The 25881-nt window shown below is 43.4% G+C and overlaps 1 protein-coding gene across 1 annotated transcript in view; it reads left to right on the top strand.

Annotated features, from left to right (window-relative positions):
• Positions 1-15967, top strand: part of dnah7 (dynein, axonemal, heavy chain 7) — a 200263-nt gene extending 184296 nt beyond the window's left edge. Inside the window, exons 64-67 of the mRNA XM_071356079.1 lie at positions 3292-3444; positions 5731-5908; positions 6649-6752; positions 11592-15967. Coding sequence (XP_071212180.1) covers positions 3292-3444; positions 5731-5908; positions 6649-6752; positions 11592-11798 — 642 coding nt within the window. The 3' untranslated portion in view covers positions 11799-15967. The remainder of the gene's footprint in view (positions 1-3291; positions 3445-5730; positions 5909-6648; positions 6753-11591) is intronic.
• The last annotated feature ends 9914 nt before the right edge of the window (positions 15968-25881 follow it).

Raw genomic sequence — 25881 nt, 5'->3', positions numbered from 1 at the left:
TGGTGTTCATTTATACATTATATTATCAAAGAATAGAATCAATGGTTCAATAATTGAAATTACCATTATTTACAGATCCCAGACTGTAGCTGTAAGACACCTGTCACCAACTGATCCTGCTAAGACATGATGAGCATAATGTGTTGTGTACTGACTGTGCACCATGACAGTGAAGCCTGAATAGCTGTGTATTGCTGTGTTTGTGTGAAAAGTGGGGAATTAGCTAGGGAAGCTGACAGTTCAATAATGTTACGTTGCTATATTGACTAATACAAACTCACATTGCACTGAAAGAATGTCAATCTTTTGGCTGCTGGTTTCATCGTTTCATTCAGGTCTAGTGTGATTGAGGCAAAACGAATAGCTAACTTTAGCAAACTTTTGGCCAGCTCTCTTTCTAATAGTTCATCAACTTGCAAAAGCTAGCCAGGTTCATTTACTTCTATTGAAACGGGACAAAACATTTACATACTGTAACGGCTGTCCTCGCTGACAGAAGGAGAGGACCAAAACGCAGAGTGGTTAGTGTTCATTATTTAATGAAAGTCAACAAAACACTTCAAAATACAAAACAACCAACAAACGTGACAAAACCGAAACAGTCCTGTGTGGCACAAACACTGACACAGGAACAAACACGCACAAAACACACGTGAAACCCAGGCTGCCTAAGTATGATTCTCAATCAGGGACAACGATTGACAGCTGCCTCTGATTGAGAATCATACCCGGCCGAACACAAACATCCCAACATAGAAAATCACACATAGACAAACCCACCCAACTCACGCCCTGACCAACTAAATAAATACAAGAAAAAGGAAAACAGGTCAGGAACGTGACACATACAAACAACAGCTGTTAGATAGCGATATAAGGTGGCTAGTATTACTATCTGACAGATAGCTAGAGGCTAGAGCTGAACTGGCTGTGGTAGCTACTAGCTAGCTAATTAATTCACCTCAGTCGAGAGGGGATGAAACAGTAGCTAACGTTACATGTCAGTTATACTAGCTAATAGCTCAACACTGGGAATAAACACTAGTTCAGGTTTTTTTCTGTCAAGTTAAACAGCAGTTACCTTGCCAGCTACATCAGTCAACTAAAGAGTAGCTCTGCTTGCTTTTACAACTCGGGGGAAAGAGCGCAACACACTGATTGCAGCTTCATCAGTTCAACTCTCCCGTGCTGGTCCAGCCAGCCTTACAGAAGCTTTTCCTTCCACACAGCCTGTCTGCCTGCTCTGTGGTGTCCGCATGGTCCTAAATCTGGCTGAAAATTCAAACAGCCTACCCAAATCAAATTTATTTATATAGCCCTTCGTACATCAGCTGATATCTCAATGCCACTCTGAGGCGTCTGCATGGTCCTAAAGCACACCATTGCCGCTTTTTGTATCACATTGCAATGATAAAACTGGGGGTACAAAAGTGCAATTTCAGGATGTGGGGTGACATGACCTCCCTGTCCCCAGTGATTAATTGCGCCCCTGACAATAACCAAATGATTGGATAGACAAATAATTAGTGAATTAATCTAACGCAGCAGATGACAGGGTGAGTTTAGAATTCTCGAACATATTACAAAAGCAGCTTCAATTTGACTGAGATGATGTGACTTGCAACCTGATTTTTCTTCTGAATTCCGAAAAAAGATAGATTCCGATTTTGATGCAGTCTGATGCGTTTTCCCCCCACTTTTCCGGAAAATCTGCATAACGTCACAAACGCTGCTGCAGCGGCCATTTTCATGCTTTCGAAGTATTCGGGCGAAAAAACTGACTTGTGAGAAAGAGCTTTTAGATGTAGTATAACGTTAGCTAACTAGCAAAGAGTGAGGGGAGAGTACTGGACTTAACGTTAGCATTTCTAGCTAATTATTTTACATTAGTTAACGATGTTAGCATTGCTAGCTAGTAGATTTGGCGACATCATAATGACGACAAAGTGGTTTCCTACTAATTATTTGTCTACTTTAGCAAGGCCATTGTATTTTCAAGACACTAATTTAGACGAAACAATCATTTTGGGAGTCACGATGGCTGAGACGTCAGAATTTAGAATCTTCATAACAATGGCATGACGCGACTGAGGGATGGAGGTGCAACCCATGAATACGGCTTGTTCTAAGTGCGCTGGTTCAAATGGACTTGATGAGATGTTTATTTTGATTGCAAAGTGCTAGCCACTGTTTTACCCCACTGAAAAGCAGAGCTGGGCTCAAAAGCATTCGATTCCTGTCGACTAAAGTTGTTCAAATGGTAAATTCACTAGATTAAAGTGACTCTCATACTCCGTGATGTATACCCTCAAAGCCTAATCCAACAACATAACTGTAACCAAGAAAGATATAAACAATGGAGCCAATACATCCCATGAGAGAACACACTTAGTGTTCTTCAGTCTTCTATTCAAGCGCTGGACTTATCTCTGCCTAGATCCTACTCCGTGTGAATGCCTCAGCGCATGGTGGTACTCGAGAGGGCACCCTCTGTGTCTAAGTCGGCCCTAGTAATCGCTTCAGAGACAAAAACTAGCTCTAGGGAGCCTCCTTAGGGTACTGTCACTGTAGAGTTCCCACACTGAGTGTGTTACCCTTATAATTTGTTCGGTATGTTTTTTGAACTAAGTCCCTGTCTCAGCGAGTCGACTTTTCAGATGAAGCTCCAGTCCTGTGGGGTTAAAGCAGGAACGGGATGATGAGTAGGGTTATCGGGAGGTGACAGTGATTTGAGTGGAGTGGAGCCTCTTGCGTAGCCTTTCTCAAGTACCCGTTATTTGGCTGTCACATCTCTGGAGGGATGTTCTAAACGGACAAGCCTGGATCTCTTCCTGGCTGCTACACTCCAGAGTCTGGGACTCTCTTCTTCCTAGATCTGAGATAGGCTATAGTGTTCACTGTTCAGCATACCTACTGTACATAGGACTTTAAGAAATTAGTGTTTCGCTTTGTGTATACAGTATGTATGGGTATTATGATTTATGTATTATTTAGGCTAGACCACTATAACTCCTGAGTGGCGCAGCGGTCTAAGGCAATGCATCTCAGTGCTAGAGGTGTCACTATAGACACCCTGGTTCGAATCCAGACTGTATCACAACCGGCCGTGATTGGGAGTCCCATAGGACGGCGCACAATTAGACCAGCGTCTTCTGGTTTTGGCTGGTGTAGGCCATCATTGTAAAGGCAATGTAAATAAGAATAAGTTAAATCAAAAATAAAATAACTGCAATGTATTGCCATACACATTAACTGTGTTTCTGTATGTGTGCGTGTGTGTCTGTGTGTCAGGGCCTGGTGGTGATGTCTGGTGAGCTGGAGGAGGTTGTGAACAGCATTCTGAAAGGTCGTATCCCTGGCATGTGGATAAAGAAGTCCTACCCCAGCCTCAAACCCCTGGGCAGCTACGTCAATGACTTCCTGGATAGGCTCAAGTTTCTTCAGGTACATGCTCCGTGTGAAGTTTCCCCTATTTTACGGGCTCCTAACCACTTGTTTTTTCCTCGCATTGTTTGTAACTTATTTTGTACATCATGTTGATGCTACCGTCTTTTATGACTGAAAAGAGCTTCTGGATATCAGAACTTCTGGATGAGCTCCATCCGAGACCATCCTACCAACGGGACATTAAAAACTGTAATATCTTATGTTTCACCGAGTTGTGGCTGAACTCCGACAAGGATAATATACAGTTGGCTGGGTTTTCCGTGCATCTGCAGGACAGAACAGCTATGGCCGGTAAGACGAGGGGTGGGGGTGTGTGTCTGTTATTTGTTAATAACAGCTGGTGCGCAATGTCTAATATTAAGGTAGTCTCGAGGTATTGCTCGCCTGAGGTAGAGTACCTCATGATATGCTGTAGACCACCCTATCTACCGAGATATTTTTCATCTATATTTTTCGTAGCCGTCTATTTAACACCACAAACCGACGCTGGCACTAAGACCTGTGGTGTCATATTTCTGCTTTACCAAATGAGGAGAGTTACAAACTTCACACACCAGTCAGAGTTATACTTAAACTACATATTTTTTAATAAGAGTTTTGCAATAGCCTTTTTTGACTTTCAATGATGCGCTATCTCTAATGAACCATTGAAAAGTACCAACAGAAAAGTACAAAGATCTTTTATAGCCAAGATACACCCCTCTCAACTTACACTGACGAACCACAGATCTTAGGAACATTTCACAAAGGTTACGATTTGTATAAAATATATATATATATAAAACATAGCAGGCAGTTACTGCTGTGTCAACCGTTTTCATTGTTAAGACCAGTGTCTGGCCCCCTTACTCCAAAAGGGAACCGTCTCTCCCTGGTACGGCATAGAACAGAACCATTAGCTCATGTTCTCTGGAATGCTCTTTAGGTTTTATCACCCAAAGACATCGTAAATCTCCTCTGTCAGTACTATCTCATAGAGGCCCATCCTCAGTGGAACACACACACAGAATAGTTAAAAGAATACTCTATTTGGTCGAAAGTAAATATTATAATGTAATACAAGCATTATAACATAATGTTGCAATTTTCCACGACATCTCCCCCATTTTGAGAATCTTCTCAACTTATTAAAAGAAAATTGCAATATTTAAGAGAACATTCATTTACATAGAAAATATATATATTCTACATAAACCAAAATCACAAAACAATAACTCATCAAAACAATCCTTCAGTTTTAAAAATCATTCAATTTCCAGAGTTAGGACAGGCAAAGGTCAAAAACCAGGAGGACCAGAAAAAGAGAGACTACGGGAAATTAGGAGCTGAGACAAAATGCTGGTAGGCTTGAACAAACAAGAATAACTAGCAACACAGACAGAAAACACAGGTATAAATACACAAGGGATAATGGGGAAGATGGGAAACACCTGGAGGGGGGTGGAGACAAGCACAAGGACAGGTGAAACAGATCAGGGCGTGACAGAATGAGATTCCGACGAGCACATGTCCACATACTTTTGGTTAAGTAGTGTACTTTAAACTTTGTGTCAGGTTTTGGCCAAGACTGTTCGGGTTTTGGTCACTAGATGTCCCCTTTGCACCTTTTTTGTACCTTTTGTTTTTCTTGCTCTAATTATTGTTTGCACCTGTAGGTCATTCCCTTGTTAGTATTTAAACCCTGTGTGTTCCTCAGTTCCTTGCTCAGTGTTTGTAAGTTAGCACCCAGCCCCAGCCCTAGCCTTGTTTTATACAGATATTTCTCTTGTTGGATTTTCCAGAGGTTCTCTGGTTTAGTTCTTGTGTATTATTTGAGTAGTCTTTTGAGGTTTGTTTTTCCCTGCTGTTTTTTACCACTTTGTGGAGTTTCTTTTGTATTTTGGAGGATTTCCATTTTGTGCCTCTTGGCTTTATTTTTGGACATTGTGGATTTAGTTTCTTTGCCTGAAGATTTTGTTATTTTATTAAACCACCATCTCTAGTACTGCTGTGTCTGCCTCATCTTCTGGGTTCTGACGATTATTAGTGACTGTTTCTCGCACCGGGTCCTGACACTTTGACTATTAGCCGGGGGCTACTGTTGGATATTGTGTTGCTCCTGTTGACAAGGCTGTCTCTGACCTTCAGTCTGCCTTTATTGTTTTTAACAGAAAACCTTTACCTCATGAGGGGGTAGGTAAACTTTCATACTGCACTTGCAAAGTATCACCCTTTAATTGCCTGCCGACCTTAGTTTGCCTTTGCATTAAGCCTTTGTGCTGTGCTCCATTCGTCCCTCTGCAGGACTGGTATGAACACGGGACTCCGGCAGTATTCTGGATGTCAGGCTTCTTCTTCACCCAGGCCTTCCTGACGGGAGGCCAGCAGAACTATGCCCGCAAACACACCATCCCCATCGACTTGCTGGGCTTCGACTTTGAGGTGCTGGATGACAAGGAGTATTGCCAGCCCCCCGAAGACGGTGAGACAGACAGAGGGTGGAGGGATGGAAGGGTGAGAGAGGGCAGGGAGAAGTAAAAGGGTGAAGTAGAGAAAGAGATGAGGGATGTGATTTCTCTTGATTAATCAGGCATTCCTGCTTTTCTGACACAATCCTCCATTCATTGAAACTGACCTATTCCTGAGCCAAAATCCTGCTTTCCCAGTTTATGTTTGTCCTGATCACATCCAGAGCAGTTTTAGAGAGGGCAAGTGGGAAGAGAGAGAGGAAGGTGATGGAGAGAGAGTCTGAAAGGTAAGGGTTAGAGCGAATGGTGGGTAGCAAGAGACTAGAGAGAGAGTATGGAAAGAAAGGGAGGGAGGAAGGTAATGATTGGAGAATAAGAGAGAAAATAAATCGATACGGAGAGAGAAAGAGGGACGCTCCCCTCCTCTGTCCCCAGCCCTGCATCACCCTCCCAAAGGAAATGATTTCATTTCACATGAAATAAGCCATTGAATTTGTTAGAAATGTGTTCAAAACATGTTGTATCATGTTGTACTGCAACCTCTCCATCAGTCCCCTGCTGCTCTTTCATCAGCTTGCCATGATGCTCCTTGCTTCAAGAGTGGAAGCCACAGTTACACTCGAGTACAATATTAAAATTGTACTCTGTGCATCATGTTGAAATTGTACTCTGTTGTGTGTGTGCGTGCGTCAACAGGTGGTGTGCTAGGTATCGTGCTAGGTATCGTGTATCTGATTGTATGTGTGTTTCTCAGGTGTGTACATTTATGGGCTCTACCTTGACTGTGCACGTTGGGACAGAAAGACCAAGCTCTTGGCTGAGTCCTACCCCAAAGTGCTACACGACGCCATGCCTGTGGTGAGTAACTCATCACAAGCTCACAAATTACACCTTAAGCAATACACATACAAATTTGCAACAAACATCAGGAAATGATTTGTCATTTCTAGTTGAAAGATCATCTTAAACTATTTTTAGTGGTTCACAGCGAAGCAAAACCTATTGTTCTTCTTAGATTTTTTTTTCTTTGACATAGTCAAATAACAACTAATTTGGCAAACATAAACTAGAGGCCATGAGTAACTTGGTCAAAAGGAATGGTGCCGATTGACCTATAGGTTCAGTGTTATAAGCAGTCTAACGTAAACAATCATCGAGTTGAAGTCGGAAGTTTACATACACCTTAGCCAAATACATTTTTCACAATTCCTGACATTTAATCCTAGTAACAATTCCCTGTCTTTGGTCAGTTAGGATCACTGCTTTATTTTAAGAATGTGAAATGTCAGAATAATAGTAGAGAGAATGATTTATTTCAGCTTTTATTTCATTCATCACATTCCCAATGGGTCAGAAGTTTACGTACACTCAATTAGTAGTTGGTAGCATTGCCTTTAAATTGTGTTAACTTAGATCAAATGTTTCTGGTAGCCTTCCACAAGCTTCCCACAATAAGTTGGGTGAATTTTGTCCCATTCCTCCTGACAGAGCTGGTGTAACTGAGTCAGGTTTGTAGGCCTCCTTGCTCACACATGCTTTTTCAGTTCTGCCCAGAAATGTTCTAAAGGATTTGAGGTCAGGGCTATGTGATGGCCACTCCAATACCTTGACTTTGTTGTCCATAAGCCATTTTGCCACAACTTTGGAAGTATGCTTGGGGTCATTGTCCATTTGGAAGACCCATTTGCGACCAAGCTTTAACTTCCTGACTGATGTCTTGAGATGTTGCTTCAATATGTCCACATCATTTTCTCTCCTCATGATGCCATCTATTGTGTGAAGTGCACCAGTCCCTCCTGCAGCAAAGCACCCCCACAACATGATGCTGCCACCCCCGTGCTTCACGGTTGGGATGGTGTTCTTCGGCTTGCAAGCATCCCCCTTTTTCCTCCAAACATAACGATTGTCATTATAGCCAAAAAGTTATATTTTTTGTTTCATCCGACCAGAGGACATTTCTCCAAAAAGTACGATCTTTGTACCCATGTCCAGTTGCAAACTGTAGTCTGGCTTTTTTACGGCGGTTTTGGATCAGTGGCTTCTTCCTTGCTGAGCGGCCTATCAGCTTATGTCGATACAGGACTAATTTTACTGTGGATATTGATACTTTGTATCTGTGTCCTCCAACATCTTCACAAGGTCCTTTGCTGTTGTTCTGAGATTGATTTGCACTTTTTGCACCAAAGTATGTTAATCTCTAGGAGACAGAACACGTCTCCTTCCTGAGCGGTATGACGGCTACGTGGTCCCATGGTGTTTATACTTGCGTACTATTGTTTGTACAGATGAACGTGGTACCTTCAGGCATTTGGAAATTGCTCCCAAGGATGAACCAGACTTGTGGAGGGCTACAATTATTTTTTGGAGGTCTTGGCTGATTTCTTTTGATTTTCCCATGATGTCAAGCAAAGAGGCACTGAGTTTGAAGGTAGGCTTTGAAATACATCAACATGTACACCTCCAATTGACTCAAATGATGTCAATTAGCCTATCAGAAGCTTCTAAAGCCATGACATAATTTTCTGGAATTTTCCAAGCTGTTTAAAGGCACAGTCAACTTAGTGTATGTAAACTTCTGACCCACTGGAGTTGTGATACAGTGAATTATAAGTGAAATAATCTTTCTGTAAACAATTGTTGGGAAAATTACTGGTGTCATGCACGAAGTAGATGTCCTAACTGACTTGACAAACTTTAGTTTGTTAACAAGAAATGTGTGGAGTGGTTGAAAAACGAGTTTTAATGACTCCAACCTAAGTGTATGTAAACTTCTGACTTCAACTGTACATATGACTAAAACGTATGGGATGGAGGAATGCAAGAAAGAGCGATAACACAGAGAAAGCTGCCATTGCTGCACTGCTACATTTTCACCGCAAGTGAGGCCAGTGGGAGCATTGGGCCAGGTAAAAGGTAAAATATGTTGTTCCGCCCTTGATTAAGGCAATTAACCCTCATAATTGCGCCAGCGTTGCCGTCAATTATGGCTGATCCCCTGGCTGTGACCCCACTCTGTGAATGTGTCTTAGGGGGAGTGGGATGACTGGAATGTGTCTCCTTCCAGACTCACATTAAGCATCTCCAATCTTTTATTTAAAAATTAAATCTAGATTCGGCTTCCTATTTCGCAACAAAGCATCATTCACTCATGCTGCCAAACATACCCTCGTAAAACTGACTATCCTACCGATACTTGACTTCGGCGATGTCATTTACAAAATATCTTCCAACACTCTACTCAGCAAATTGGATGCAGTCTATCACAGTGCCATCCGTTTTGTCACCAAAGCCCCATATACTTCCCACCATCGCGACCTGTATGCTCTCGTTGGCTGGCCCTCGCTTCATATTCGTCACCAAACCCACTGGCTCCAGATCATCTACAAATCTTTGCTAGGTAATGCCCTGCCTTATCTCAGCTACTGGTCACAATAGCAGCACCCACCCGTAGCATGCACTCCAGCAGGTATATTTCACTGGTCACCCCCAAAGCCAATTCCTGCTTTGGCAGGAATCCTTCCAGTTCTCTGCTGCCAATGACTGGAACTAATTGCAAAAATCACTGAAGCTAAAGACTCATATCTCCCTCACTAACTTTAAGCATCGTCTGTCAGAGCAGCTCACAGATCATTGCACCTGTGCATAGCCCATCCAACTTCCTCATCCCCATATTGTTTTTGTTTTTTTGCTCCTGTGCACCCCAGTGTCTCTACTTGCACATTCATCTTCTGATATATCACTCCAGTGTTTAATTGCTCAATTGTAATTACTTCGCCACTACGGCCTATTTATTGCCTTACCTCCCTAATCTTACCTCATTTGCACACACTGTATATAGATTTTTTTCTATTGTATTATTGACTGTACGTTTGTTTATTCCATGTGTAACTCTGTGTTGTTGTTTGTGTCACACTGCTTTGCTTTATCTTGGCCAGGTCGCAGTTAGAACTTGTTCTCAACCAGCCTACCTGGTTAAATAAAGGTGAAAAAAATATATATGCAAAACACACATTTCACACCTGTACAGGTTACCCTCTTGTACATACAGTGAAACAGGACTGCATAAGCACCTCCTAATTATTATTATTATTATATTTCTACCACATGTAATGGATAGCCTACATGGCCACTTGATTATTTGTAGTGGCAGTTGAGACCAGAAACAGACACGCCGTTAGCTAATGTTCACAAAATATTTTCCTTGTTGAGCGCATCTCTGCCCTGCTCCAGCACAGCTTTTTGGGGTAAAGCACCCTACATAGGGAGCTGTAATGTAACATACATAGGGAGCTGATATGTTATACACCATTTATACAGTATGACATAAGCTTATAGAGGATTTTCAAAGCATGAATATTGTGCTTATGAAGACTTTATAAGTTGTAGTTTGTTTAACGTGGGATTGTATAAGTAAATATCAGTTTTATAAGTAAGGTCTAAGTAGAACGAACACTAAATAGCTTTTGTGGTGCGGTGTGTTTGAATCCTGGCCTACGTGTTAAGATCCTGATGATGTTTGTTGCAAATTATTCAGTATCTACTGAGTTTCCATTTCATGTCAGGACAATGTCTCCATCTTCCCTCGATGCATAGCAGTTTACCTCACAGTGGTTTCAGAGGATAAAGATTAATGTATTCTTTTCCCATGAATTCCACCGGGCATAGAGAGAGGGATAATATCTTCCCATGTATCAGTGGACCCAACTGTAGTGAAACCGAGCAGATTCTATCTATATTCTGTGTCTTAACTCCTACGAGGCAGCTCTTTTTATCAGACTACAATACCCTGTAGGTGCCAAGGAGAATACAAACAACAACAAACGGCAGAATCAAAAAATGATGCTCCGTTGTTCAACCCAGGAGATTGTTCCCAGCGTCGTGTTCAAAGCTCTATCTCAGGGCCTCACCCAGCCGCATCAATTTCAGCCCAAACATGGCAAGCGCAATAACAAAGTTTGTCCTCTCTTATCCTCCCCTAGTTTCTAGCGGGCTTCTTAATTACAACTTGATATGGTGTATGAATAGTATATTAAGTAAGACATTAAAATAGATTGCTAGTGGCAGATTCCTGCAAGAAGCTCCCAGACAAAGTATAACTGATTGCTTTGTACGTTTTCTCAGTTGTTTTTTTTCCCCCCCTCTTCTTCTTTGCCCTCACAATGCCGGCTGTTGAATAATGCACAAGCATTCTCTTTTTAATATTCAGACATTTCAGGGCACTCTTATTATCAAAATTTGTTTTGACAAGAGCGGAACTTTATTTAAAATGTGTTTATTATTTGTGGGGGGAAACACAACACTGTCAGATTTGAAATGCAAATCTAACCAGCAGCTCCTGCTATCAAATTGGATGAGGATTTCACAAACTCGCTTTTGTGAGAAGTTGAGTGTTCCAGTTTATCCTTTTTGTTTTACCAGACCTGCTAATGTACCCCAGGGTCTCACTCTCTCACTACTATTGTATCAAATGTTACGCCACCAAATTTCCAACTGGTTTAATTGTTTAATTCTCTGATGTTGTCCCAACTTTCTTCCTCACATCCATTCCATTTCCTAAAACCATTATCCCACCTTGTCTTTTCTCCTCATCATTGTCCTCCTGCCTACTCCTTATGTGGACATCATCCCCCCCTCTCTGCCTGTACCCCCTCTCTCCATTCCTATCCTCCATCCATTCTTCCCTCTCCTGCCCCCCAGATGTGGCTGAAACCAATCAAAAGGCAGGACATCCCCCAGCGTATGTGCTACCTCTCCCCCGTCTACAAGACCGGCGAGCGCCGCGGCACACTCTCCACCACTGGCCACTCCACCAACTACGTAATCGCCATGGCGCTCAACTCGGACGTGCCCGCCGAGCACTGGATCAGACGAGGGGTGGCGCTGCTTTGCCAGCTCAATGCATAGACTTCCCCCTATGCTCTGTTTTGCACCTACTATTTATCCAGTTTTATGTAAGAAGAGTTATGAAAAGGATGTTCTCTGGCTTGTTTTTCTTTTCACACAGTGCTTCATGAATGTATTGCTGAGAATAGTTTGTGATGATATTTTACTTTGATGGGCTACGGAAGCATACACAAAAGCACAAGTGATGAGTATGAGCCCAAAACCTCATAGATGCAACGCCTCTATACCCACAAGCACTGGACATTGAACTTTTGCATGTTTCCGTAGCCTTGTATTACATAATTGAACATCAGCCTTAAAATCTTAAAATTCGACACGGCTGATTGCACAACAATCAGAATCAGAATCAGTCTGCCAACAATGATTGCCATTACATTTTCACAATAATTCTTGATTTCTAAGATGCATCTGTACATAGAGCAACATTTTAGAGCAACACAACTTTCTTTAAACGAATCAAATTTTGCTTCAAATTCTCCAATGACAGATACAAACACAGATTGTTCTTATTCTATGTTGTTCTGAGGGCAGCTCTGCAGAATCAAATGTGATCAGAGATGGGTCATTCCACCACTAGAGTGCCTTTTTGCTAAGGTAATTTGGTAAAAAAAAAAAAACGGTTCAAATTCATAAAAAAACATGTTTTCCCCATCTCAAGAGTTTAAATTAAGAAAATATACTATAGTAGGTGTCAATTAAAGTAACAGTGTTGAAGTTTAAAAAAAATCTTAAATCAACCATAATTGCTGTGTGCAACAGGGATGGGGCAATACAATGCAAACTTCACATTAAAAATGAAATTGTTAAAATGATTCTAGCCTATCTATTCAAATGAGGGACAAACATAAATGAATCACCAATCACGTGAAATAAGTAATAATCTTAAAAAATTACTTGGCTCACATCAAAACCATCATGCCGGAAATCCTAGACCCACTCCAATTCGCATACCGCCCCAACAGATCCACAGATGACGCAATCTCAATTGCACTCCACATTGCCCTTTCCCACCTGGACAAAAGGAACACCAATGCTGTTCATTGACTACAGCCCAGCAATCAACACCATAGTGCCCACAAACCTTATCACTAATCTAAGGACCCTGTGACTAAAAGGTTTTTAGCCGACCTCGGTACGGCAGAAGTTGTTAGCAGAAAATAGGATCCCCCCCCATTATGGTGAATGGAAAAATTGCAATCTTCGTGGTCAATCTTCATGTATATAAAACCATTTTTCGAAAACAATCATTGTACCAATAATTGCTTCTAATTCACCAGATGTACTGTATGTCCTTGAACTGATTATTTTAAAATCGCACACAGAGAAAGTTAATGGCAGCCTGCAGTTACTCAATGAGAGGTGGCAGCAATGAACTAGTTTGCAACGTCACTTCCTGGTAGCTCAAACTGCCCATGTTTTGTCCCTAAGGCTGCATTTACACAGGCAGCCGAATTCTGATCTTTTTTCTGACTAATTGGTCACATTAAATCTTTTCACATCAGATATTTTTCAAAGTTCATCTGATTGGTCAAACTAATATCTAACAACTCACAACAATACACACAGATCTAAAAGTAAAATAATGGAATTAAGAAATATTAGGTGGAGCAATGTCGGAGTTCGGAGTATAAATAATACAGTACCAGTGAAAAGTTTGGACACACCTACTCATTCAAGGGTTTTTCTTTATTTGTACTATTTTCTACATTGTAGAATAATAGTGAAGACATCACAACTATGAAATAACACATATGGAATCATTTAGTAACTAACAAGGTCTTAAACAAATCATAATATATTTTAGATTTTAGATTCTTCAAAGTAGCCACCCTTTGCCATGATGACAGCTTTGCACACTCTTGGCATTCTCTCAACTAGCTTCACCTGGAATGCTTTTCCAACAGTCTTGAAGGAGTTCCCACATATGCTGAGCACTTGTTAGCTGCTTTTCCTTCACTCTGCCGTCCAACTCATCCCAAACCATCTCAATTGGGTTGAAGTTGGGTGATTGTGGAGGCCAGGTTATCTGATGCAGCACTCCATCACTCTCCTGCTTGTTCAAATTGCCCTTACACAGCCTGGAGGTGTGTTTTGGGTCATTGTCCTGTTAAAAAACAAATGATGGTCCCATTAAGCACACACCAGATGGGAAATGGTGTGGTAGCCATATTGAAAAGTGTGCCTTGAATTCTAATTAATCACAGACAGTGTCACCACCAAATCACCCCCATACCATCACACCTCCTCCTCCATGCTTCACGGTGGGAACCACACATGCGGAAATCCTCCGTTCACCTACTCTGCATCTCACAAAGACACAGCGGTTGGAACCAAAAATCTCAAATTTGAACTCATCAGACCAAAGGACAGATTTCCACCGGTCTAATGTCTATTGCTTGTGTTTCTTGGCCCAAGCAAGTCTCTTCTTATTATTGGTGACCTTTAGTAGTGGTTACTTTGCAGCGTTTCGACCATGAAGGTCTGATTCACGCAATCTCCTCTGAACAGCTGATGTTGAGATGTTTGTTACGTGAACTCTGAAGCATTTATTTGGGCCGCAATTTCTGAGGCTGGTAACTCTAATGAACTTATCATCTGCAGCAGAGGTAACTCTGGGTCTTCCTTTCCTCTGGCAGTCCTCATGAGCGCCAGTTTCATCATAGCGCTTGAAGGTTTTTGCGACTTGAAAACAACTTTAACAGTCCGGATCTCCAGCGGCAATCCCCAGTCCGGGGCCTCCAGCGACGGTCCCCAGTCCGGGGCCTCCAGCGACGGTCCCCAGTCCGGGGCCTCCAGCGACGGTCCCCAGTCTGGGGCCTCCAGCGACGGTCCCCGGCCGGGGTCTCTAGCGACGGTACCCGGCCCGGGGTCTCCAGCAAAAACGCATTTGAATGTTTTGGTACTGCTACTGGAGAGCCCTTCTTCGTCTACACACATTCAGCATTTTTCACACCTTCTTAAGCTTTAGCCCCAGCAATCTCTGGGGGAATAGAGATAATAAGGGCATGCATTTATTTCAAGTACAGAGGAAAGTCGAGGAGGACGGCAGGAAGGGACAGAAGAGAGGAGGGTATTTTTACAAGATTAAGAGTGGGACATAGCCAGTTGAATAAGTCCTTAAATGTGATAGGAAAGCGTGATTATTGTCAGGAAACAGAGAGCGTGTAGCATATATTGCTACAGTGTGGGCAGTATCAGAGGGAAAGAGAGAGGCTGAGATCTAGTATGAGGGAGAAGGGGATACAGGAAATTAGTCTAAAGTGTATATTGAGTAGAACGCCATTAGATATAGACTCAAATATTGTGTTATCTTTTTTAAGACCAACCGCCGATAAACCCCACTGAAGAAGAAGAATCTCTATAAGGGTTGATCCGAGCGTTATCTATTAACAGCAGTCAAGCACCCAAGCTAACTTGCTAGCTACTTCCAGACACAAATGAGAGAACAGCTCACTGAATATAAGTAAGCATCTCTACTATTGAAGGATTAGTTTGTGTACTTCTTCATCTGTTGTTGTTGTTGATGTTGTTTTCTCTTGCTCTTTTACCTCAGTAGACTGTTGGATTAGCTTCATCTGTTGTTGATGTTGTTGATGTTGTGCATCTCTTGCTCTTTTACCTCAGTAGACTGTTGGATTAGTTTTCTAAAGGAAACCCAGTGTACTACTTCATCTGTTGTTGTTGTTGATGTTGTTGTGTATCTCTTGCTCTTTTACCTCAGTAGACTGTTGGATTAGTTTGTGTACTTCTTCATCTGTTGTTGTTGTTGTTGATGTTGTGCATCTCTTGCTCTTTTACCTCAGTAGACTGTTTATACCTCTTCACATACTAAATATGGCTTCTGTCCTTCATTACACATTACATCCAATGTCTTTTTGACTGAAGCAGAAATGTGGAATCAGTCACAGATGTTCTCTTTATGAAAGCCGATCAGTCGCCCAAACAGCTTCCCACTGAGGGAGCCACAACCCCAACACGTTTGTTTCCTGTGTGATGATATGGACACGTCTCCTTTAGAAGTCAAATCATCCCAAAACAAATTCAGCTGGTATCAAGTCACAGCTGCTCGGCTTGATATCTACCATCCATTGATGGACCGTTCACCTTCATGGACTCAAGTCTCGTGTCTCAAATGTCACCCTATTCTCTATATAGTACACTACTTTTGACTTGAGCCTTATATAGGGAATAGGGTGCCATTTGGGTCCAACTTGTAAGTCGCTCTGGATAAGAGCGTCTGCTAAATGACTTAAATGTAAATGTAAATGTAATATTACTCGCCCTAGCGGAGTAGGCTGTTATGTTATCCAGAGTGTTGGTGACTGCAACTGGACTGTCAGATTGTACATCAGAGTGTTTCGCTCTCGAAGCGCACACTGGACGCCCTGGCCGATGAGTAGGGTTGATCTGAACTTTCTGAACTCACAACAGCAGTCAAGCACCCAAGCTAACTGGCTAACATTGGCTAGCTACTTCCAGACAAATGAGAGGACACCCCACTCTGATGATTATACTCACCCTAGCAGAGCTGGATAGGCTGTTTTCATGTTATCCAGAGCGTTGGTGATTGTGTTGCTGGCAACAATTGAATTATGCTTTTTTTGCAGACGTTTACTGACACCGGCAATATTCAACGGGTGTTGTGCGTTCTTAAATTCATCAGTTATTCTGTGCTCCGATACACTCAGACAAGAGTGTTCTGAAGTCGGAGTAGATGGGCAGACGGAATATATGTTAGCTAGCTAGCTAGGTAAACAATGTACCATTAACCCAACTCATCATGTAACTACCCTACATGAATCTGCAGGTAGCTAACCAACCAGGTTCAATGTTAGCTAGCTAACATTAGGCTATAGCTAACCAAGCAAATGGCTCTGAGATATGAATAATAAGATCATACACGTAACATTAGCTACTGAGCCAGCCAGCTAATGTTAGCTAGCTAGGTAAACAGTGAACCATAATTCCAACTCATGACTTTACTACCCTGCATGAATCTGCAGGTAGCTAACCAACCAGGTTCAATGTTAGCTAGCTAACATTTGGCTATAGCGAGCCAAGCAAATGGCTCTGAGATACGAATAATAAGATTATACACGTAGCGTTACCTAGCGAGTCAGCCAGCTAACATTAGCTAGCTAGCTGATAGTACACTTTAATTAACTTGAAATGAAACCACTTTCTGTCAAAATTAGAAATGTGTAATATCTGAAAATGTAGCTAGCTAGACTATCTTACCCGTATCTCCTATCGGATGCCATGGTTTCCCTTAGTTTGAAGATGTAATCCAGAGACAGGTGTTTTCTCCATGTCCTTAGCTATCATGCTCGAATTCCACTGATTTCAAAACTCTGTCCTCCAGAAAGTGGAGAGCAAAACTTATGAAGTTTTCCTACACGATACATTAAAAAAATCTGTGTTAGGCAGGATTACCTAGACATACTGACGAGCTCAAATAGAAGTGTGCTATATCGCAGACCAATCCAAACTCATCTCTCAGTATGTCCAGCCCACTCATTATCTCAGCCAATCATGGCTAGCAGGAAGGTTGCTCACTTTTTCTTTAGCTAAACCGACTAGGCTTGTAATTTAAGATTTTTATTCGTATTTAAAGATTGCATTCAAGTTTGTTTAACCTCTTTGGACTAGGAGGCAGTATTTTCACGTCCGGATGAAAAGCGTCCCCAAAGTAAACTGCCTGTTACTCAGGCCCAGAAGCTAGGATATGCATATAATTGGTAGATTTGGATAGAAAACACTCTAATGTTTCTAAAACTGTTAAACTTATGTCTGTGAGTATAACTGAACTGATATGGCAGGCGAAAACCCGAGGACAAACCACCCCCCCCCCCCCCCCAAAAGAACTTTCGGCCTACCACTGTTTTCAATGGCTGTCACTTTTATTATAAAGGCGAAATCCTCCCCGATTGCAGTTCCTAGGGCTTCCACTAGATGTCAACAGTCTTTAGAAATAGTTTCATGCTGTTTTATGGAAAAATTAGCCAGAAGTTTTAGTATTTGTAGATGGCTCCCATTTTGGCTGTAGTGTTTCCAAGCGCGTGGAGGAAAGCGCGTTCTTTCTTGTTTATCTCCGATAAAAACAATAACATCATTTATCGTTTATTTGCATATTAGGATACCTAATGTTTGATTATAAACGTTGTTTAACTTGTTTGTAAAAGTTTATTAGTAATGTTTGGGATTCCTTTTGTATGCATTTTGACAGAGGGAAACTGAGTGGATTATTGACTGAAGCGCACCAGCTAAACTGGGTTTTTATGGATATAAAGAAGGACATTATCGAACAAAAGGACCATTTGTGATGTAACTGGGACCTTTTGGAGTGCCAACAGAAGATGATCATCAAAGGTAAGGCATTTTTTATATCGCTATTTCTGACTTTCGTGTCGCACCTCCCTGGTTAAAATATGTTTTTCATGCATTTGTATGCAGGGCGCTGTCCTCGGATAATCGCATGGTTTGCTTTCGCAGTAAAGCCTTTGAAAACTGACACGGCGGCTGGATTAACAAGAATTTCAGCTTTATTTTGATGTATTGCACTTGTGATTTTATGAAAGTTAAATATTTCTAATAATTTAATTTGAATTTCGCGCTCTGCAATTTCACCGGATGTTGTCGAGGTGTTCCGCTATCGGAACGTCAAGCCGTATTAAGGCACCTGAAATTTGACATGTTCAAGAAGGCATTTCTGCCAAAAAACATGTATTTCATTTTTTTTTAAAGACCTGAGACATACGCCTAGTTTCATGAAACGGGTCTCTTATTTGTTTTGCTAAAGTCTCCAGCTACAAAAAATCCAATAAAATATGTGGTCTCCAGTTTGCTCAAAGTCCAGTGTAGTTCCTTGAGGGCCTTCGTGGTATATGCTTTAGGGGGAATATACCCAGCTGTAACTATAAGCGAAGAGGTAATAGAGTCGGCATTTGATTGTGAGGTATTCTCGGTCGGTGACAAAAGGACTTGAGTTCCTGTACGTTATCACAATCACACCATGAGTAGTTAATCATGAATCATACACCATTGCCTTTCTTCTTCCCAGAGGGTTCTTTGTTTGTGTCTGTGCAATGTACTGAGAACCCAGCTGGCTGTATGGACAGGGACAATGTGAAAAAGAGTATGTTACAGTCCTTAATGTCTCTCTGGAAGGAGATCTTCGCCCTGAGCTCGTCTACTTTATTGTCCAGAGACTGAACATCACCGAGTAATATACTTAGAAGAGGTGGATGGTGTGCATTTCTCGAGTCGGACTAGAAGTCCAGTCCGAATATCTCTTCTCCTCTGGCTGCGTCTCGGAGCAGCCTCTGGAATAAGTTCAATTGCCTTGGGCGGTTTGAACAAAGGATCCAATTCGGGAAAGTCGTATTTCTGCTCGAAATGCTGGTGAGTTACCGCCGCTCTGATATCCAAAAGTAATTTCCGGCTGTATGTAATAACACAAAAAACTTTCTGGGCTAATAATGTAGGAACTGATACACAATTTTTTTAAATAAATACTGCAATGTTGCTTAGAAGTTAGAAGCAGAGCTGCCAATTCTGTCGGTGCCATCTTACTAATATCAGAAGTGGGCTGCCTGTGTAAATGCAGCCCATGAGACGCCATCTTAACCTACCTAACTTGGCTTCAATGCGCTATTGTGTCTTCACATAGGAATGGATGGTGTCACGTAATCGATAGCTTTGTCCATTCATACACTACATGACCAAAAGGATGTACACACCTGCTCGTCGAACATCTCATTCCAAAATCATGGACATTAATATGGAGTTGGTCCCCCTTTGCTGCTTTAACAGCCTCCACTCTTCTGGGAAGGCTTTCCACTAGATGTTGGAACACTGCAGCGTGGGCTGCCTCCATTCTCAACAAACCATTTAGTTTGTACTTTGCTTTGTGCACGGCGGTATAGTCTTGCTGAAAGAAGAACGGGCCTTCCCCTAAATGTTGCCACCAAGTTGGAAGCACAGAATCATCTAGAATGTCATTGTATGCTGTAACGTAAAAATATCCCTTCACTGGAAGGATTCTTATTCTTATTCTTCCTCCACCAAACTTTACTGTTGGCACTATGCATTCGTGCAGGTAGCGTTCTCCTGGCATCCGCCAAACCCAGATTCATCCGTCGGACTGCCAGATGGTGAAGCGTGATTCATCACTCCAGTGAATGGGTTTTCCACTGCTCAAGAGTCAAATGTGTACGCCACGCCAACCGAAGCTTGGCATTGCGCATGGTGATCTTAGGCTTGTGTGCGGCTGCTCGGCCATGTAAACCTATTTTATGAAGCTCCCAACAAACACTTATTGTGCTGATGTTTCTTCCAGAGGCAGAACTCTATAGTTAGGTTTGCTACCGAGGCCAGACTATTTCTACCTGCTACGCGCCTCAGCAGTCCTGTTTTGTGAGCTTGTGTGGCCTACTACGTGGCGACTGAGCCGTTGTTGCTCCTAGACGTTTCCACTTCACAATAACAGCACTTACAGTTGACCGGGGCAGCTCTAGCAGGGCAGAAATTATTTAACAACTCTTCAGTAAGTGTAACGGCTGTCGTAGTCGTTCTCCTCCTCAGACGAGGAGGAGCATGGATCGGACCAAGATGCGGATTGGTAAGTATTCATATTTTAATGGGAAAACAACAAACACTACAAAATACAACAACCAACAAACGTGACTAACCTGAAACAGTCCTGTGTGGCCCAAACACTGACACAGGAACAAACACCCACAAAACACAGGTGAAACCCAGGCTGCCTAAGTATGATTCTCAATCAGGGACAACGATTGACAGCTGTCTCTGATTGAGAATCATACCAGGCCGAACACAAAATCCCAACATAGAAAATCAAACCTAGACCAACCCACCCAACTCACGCCCTGACCAACTAAAACAAATACAAAACAAAGGAAAACAGGTCAGGAACGTGACAGAACCCCCCCCTTAAGGTGCGAACTCCGGGCGCACCAGCACAAAGTCTAGGGGAGGGTCTGGGTGGGCGTCTGTCCACGGTGGCGGCTCTGGCGCTGGTCGTGGTCCCCACCCCACCATAGTCAACCCCCGCTTCCGTGGCCTCCTCCCAATATCCACCCTCCATGTCAATCCCACTATTCCAAAGAGCAGTAACAGACTGAGGGGTAGCACCGGACTGAGGGGCAGCACCGGACTGAGGGGCAGCACCGGACTGAGGGGCGGATCCTGGCTGGCGGAAGGCTCTGGCGGATCCTGGCTGGCGGAAGGCTCTGGCGGATCCTGGCTGGCGGAAGGCTCTGGCGGATCCTGGCTGGCGGAAGGCTCTGGCGGATCCTGGCTGGCTGGCTGATCCTGGCTGGACGGCTCTGGCTGATCCTGGCTGGACGGCTCTGGCTGATCCTGGCTGGACGGCTCTGGCTGATCCTGGCTGGACGGCTCTGGCTGGTCCTGGCTGGACGGCTCTGGCTGGTCCTGGCTGGACGGCTCTGGCTGGTCCTGGCTGGACGGCTCTGAAGGCTCGGGACAGACGGGCAGCGCTGGGCAGGCAGTTCAGACAGCGCTGGGAAGGCAGGCAGTTCAGACAGCGCTGGGAAGGCAGGCAGTTCAGACAGCGCAGGCAGTTCAGACACAGGCTGCGCTGAGCAGGCAAGCAGCGCAGGCGGCGTTGAGCAGACGGCCGACTCTGACCTGCTGAGGCGCACAGTAGGTCTGGTGCGTGGTGCCGGAACTGGAGGCACTGGGCTGGAGACACGCACCACAGGGAGAGTGCGTGGAGGAGGAACAGGGCTCTGGAAATGCACTGGAAGCCTGGTGCGTGGTGTCGGCACTGATGGTACTGGGCTGGGGTGGGAAGGTGGCGCCGGATATACCGGACCGTGAAGGAGGACACGTGCTCTTGAGCACCGAGCCTCCCCAACCTTACCAGGTTGAATGGTCCCCGTAGCCCTGCCAGTGCGGCGAGGTGGAATAGCCCGCACTGGGCTATGCAGGCGAACCGGGGACACCACCTGTAAGGCTGGTGCCATGTACGCCGGCCCGAGGAGACGTACTGGAGGCCAGATATGTTGGGCCGGCTTCATGGCACCCGGCTCGATGCCCAACCTAGCCCTCCCAGTGCGGCAAGGTGGAATAGCCCGCACTGGGCTAAGCACGCGTACTGGGGACACCGTGCGCTCCACCGCATAACACGGTGTCTGACCAGTACGACGCCCTCTCACTCCACGGTAAGCCCGGGGAGTTGGCTCGGGTATCCAACCCGGCTTCGCCACACTCCCCTTTATCCCCCCCCCCCCAAGAATTTTTTGGGTGAGCCTCTCGGGCTTCCAGCCGCTCTGCCTTGCTTTCGCCTCATAAAACCTCCTCTCCGCTTTCGCTGCCTCCAGCTCCGCTTTGGGGCGGCGACACTCCACTGGCTCTGCCCAGGGTCCTTTACCGTCTAGGATTTCCTCCCAAGTCCATTCCTCTTTTCCCCATTGTTGTTGTTCTTGCCTTCCTTCTCCAATCCGCTTGGTCCTGTTATGGTGGGTGTTTCTGTAACGGCTGTCGTAGTCGTTCTCCTCCTCAGACGAGGAGGAGCATGGATCGGACCAAGATGCGGATTGGTAAGTATTCATATTTTAATGGGAAAACAACAAACACTACAAAATACAACAACCAACAAACGTGACTAACCTGAAACAGTCCTGTGTGGCCCAAACACTGACACAGGAACAAACACCCACAAAACACAGGTGAAACCCAGGCTGCCTAAGTATGATTCTCAATCAGGGACAACGATTGACAGCTGTCTCTGATTGAGAATCATACCAGGCCGAACACAAAATCCCAACATAGAAAATCAAACCTAGACCAACCCACCCAACTCACGCCCTGACCAACTAAAACAAATACAAAACAAAGGAAAACAGGTCAGGAACGTGACAGAAAGGCCATTCTACTATCAATGTTTGTCTATGGAGATTGCTTGCTGTGTGCTCGATTTTATACACCTGTTAGCAACGGGTGTGGCTGAAATAGCCGAATCCACTAATTTGAAGGTGTGCCAACATACTTTTGTATATATAGTGTTTATAGTCATTGGGTACGACAACCTGTGTGTACTAATATTGCTATTAACTGTCATATGCAGTACTATAATGACCGTACAGTTAGGCTAATACATTACTACAAATACTGAACAAAAATATAAACGCAACATGTAAAGTGTTGTTCCCATGTTTCATGAGCTGAAATAAAACCCACATTTTCCATATGCACAAACAGCCTATTCCTCCCAAATTTTGTGCACAAATGTGTTTACACCCCTGTTAGCGTTTCTCCTTTACCAAGATAATCCATCCACCTGACAGGTGTGGCATATCAAGAAGCTGATTAAACATCATGATCATTACACAGGTGCACCTTGTGCTGGGGACCATAAAATGCCTAGAATGTGCTGTTTTGTCATACAGCACAATGCCACAGATGTGTCAAGTTTTGAGAGATTGGATTGTGCAATTGGAATGCTGACTGCAGGACTGTCCACCAGAATGTTATATTCATTTCTCTACCATAAGCCGCCTCCATCCTTTTATAGAATTTGGTAGTACGTCCAACGGGCCTCACAACCACAGACCACGTGTAACCATGCCAGACCAGGACCTCCACATCCGGTGTACTGCAGTAATTCCCAATTTGCAAGTCTATGGACTAGCTAGCGCCAAGCTACTCTACTATCACAGTGTGTTATCTGGGCAAGCCACCACAGTTGCCTGAGACTGTCACCCGCCTCGGCGTGAAACGATAGACATTGATAGGACACACATCCAAATGTATGATAGATGGGGGCAATGGGAAGGCGGCACAGGTGCACTAAGCATGGATAATGGGACACACCACATTATTAGGGAGGGGGGACGTCAACGATGACACACTGCACTGTGTTATGATGGATGAGCATAGGGCTGCTGGGCCGTGATAGCTGCCTCTCTGAGCCGGTGGGTAGCAGTCTGGGGCTGAGTTCTCCAGGTTGGGAGTCAGCCATTTCATCTATCTTACACAGACCGGTGACGAACTCTTCTGAGAGAGAAGCTCCAATGCAGTGGGACGTATCTGCTGATACTGATGCGAGCCGACAATATGTGAACTTATCTTGTTGACAAATGTATTTCGAGACCAATTGGACTGTGACATGCCTTTTCGTTTCCTATGACATTTTTCAAAGGAATGGGGAGAGTATTCAAAGTGTTACTTGCGTAGGATAGTCTCCTAAAGGAAGGTGGCCTTAGCAATAGTGTTAGTATCAACTAGATAGGTGTTTGTTGATGGGAGACTCCCATTGAGGTATTCCTTCACTACAGCATCTAAGCTGCATCATGCCCCAGTATGGCTCACCAGAAACAGAAGCAGCATGGGATAGAGAAAGGAACCTAACAGAGGGGTAGGGGAGGGAGAGGAGAGTAAAAGTGTAAACATCATCTGACTGCATGATTATGAGATATGTATAAGCCACTGCTTCTGATTTATGGAATGGAGGTACGGGGAGCATGAATGAGAGCTCGATCATCATGCATACAGGAGACTGGAACACCACAGAACCAAAAAATATATTTTTTTAAGGCCAAGAAGCACAAGTACTGACACATGACCCCATATTTCCCTTCCCTCTTCCAACCGTCCCCCGCTTGAAGCCAAAGTCAATAAGGATCTGGTCTTCAAAGATGAAAATGAGCAGCATGATGGTGAACTCAGTTAGCAGGCCCAGGTTCTAGAGGACAAAGTCGGCCAGCTGGCAGGGCTTATGTTCTTCGCTGTGGCCGTGAAGCATCTCTGGTAACTAGAGTAGGGGAGAGAGGTCACAATGTAGTCAGACACCATATGGAACAATGAAGAGGCGACTACACTATATAAATGTTACACACTAGGAGGCGAGAGAGGTCATTACACTGTACTGGACTTTGCCATTAGGATAGGTGTTCCAAATCTTTCAGGCCTACGATCCCATTTTGATATCAGAAAATTATCACGACCCTACCATGTGAAAAAAGTTATGTAATCAACATTTATTTTTGGGGCTATGACAATCAATTAGAATTCATTCCGACAATATTTTTGACAGTATTTAAATCTGGTATGGTGGAATGTATGTTGGAATAAGTCAAGGGGTATGAATACTTTCTGAAGGCACTGTAATTAGTGCAAATATTCATTCACCTTGACTTATTCCAGATTTTGTGTTACAGCCCGATTTCAAAATGTATTTTTTTTTTAAATGTCTCACCCATATCTAAACACAATACCCCATAATGACACAATGAAAACATGTTTTTTTAAATGTTTGCAAATGTATTGAAAATAAAATACATATCTAATTTACATAGGTATTCACACCCCTGAGTTGATGCTTTGTACAAGCAGTGATTACAGCTGTGAGTCTTTCTGTGTAAGTCTCTGAGAGCTTTCCACACCTAGATTGTGCAACCTTTACCCATGGCTATTTTCAAATTCGTCAAACTCTGTCAAATTGGTTGTTAATCATTGCTAGACAACCATTTCCAGGTCTAGCCATAGATTTTCAAGTAGATTTAAGTAATAACTGTAACTCGGCCACTCAGAAACGTTCACTGTCTTCTTGGTAAGCAACTCCAGTGTAGATTTAGCCTAGTGTTTTAGGCTATTGACCTGCTGAAAGGTGAATTTATCTCCCAGTGTCTGGTGGAAAGCAGACTGAACCAGGTTTTCCTCTAGGAGTTTGCGAGTGCTTAGCTTCATTCCGTTAATTTTTTATCCTAAAAAACTCCCAAGTCCTTAACAATTACAAGCACACCCATAACATGATGCAGCCACCAATATGCTTAAAAATATGGAGAGTGGTACTCAGTAATGTTTTTTATTGGATTTGCCCCAAACATAAAACTTATTTTCAGGACAAAGTTAATTGCTTTGCCAAATTTTGCCTTGTTGCAAACAGGATGCATGTTTTGGAATATCTTTATTTTGTACAGGCTTCCTTCTTTCACTCTGTCAATTAGGTTAGTATTGTGGATAAACTATGTTGTTGATCCACCCTCAGTTGTCTCCTATCACACCCATTAAAACTCTGTCACTGTTTTAAAGTCACCAT

This window comes from Salvelinus alpinus, chromosome 20, assembly GCF_045679555.1.
Source record: "Salvelinus alpinus chromosome 20, SLU_Salpinus.1, whole genome shotgun sequence".
In the NCBI taxonomy this organism is placed as follows: domain Eukaryota; kingdom Metazoa; phylum Chordata; class Actinopteri; order Salmoniformes; family Salmonidae; genus Salvelinus; species Salvelinus alpinus.
Note: the sequence above shows the minus strand (reverse complement) of the source record. Positions and strands in the feature narration are given on the sequence as shown.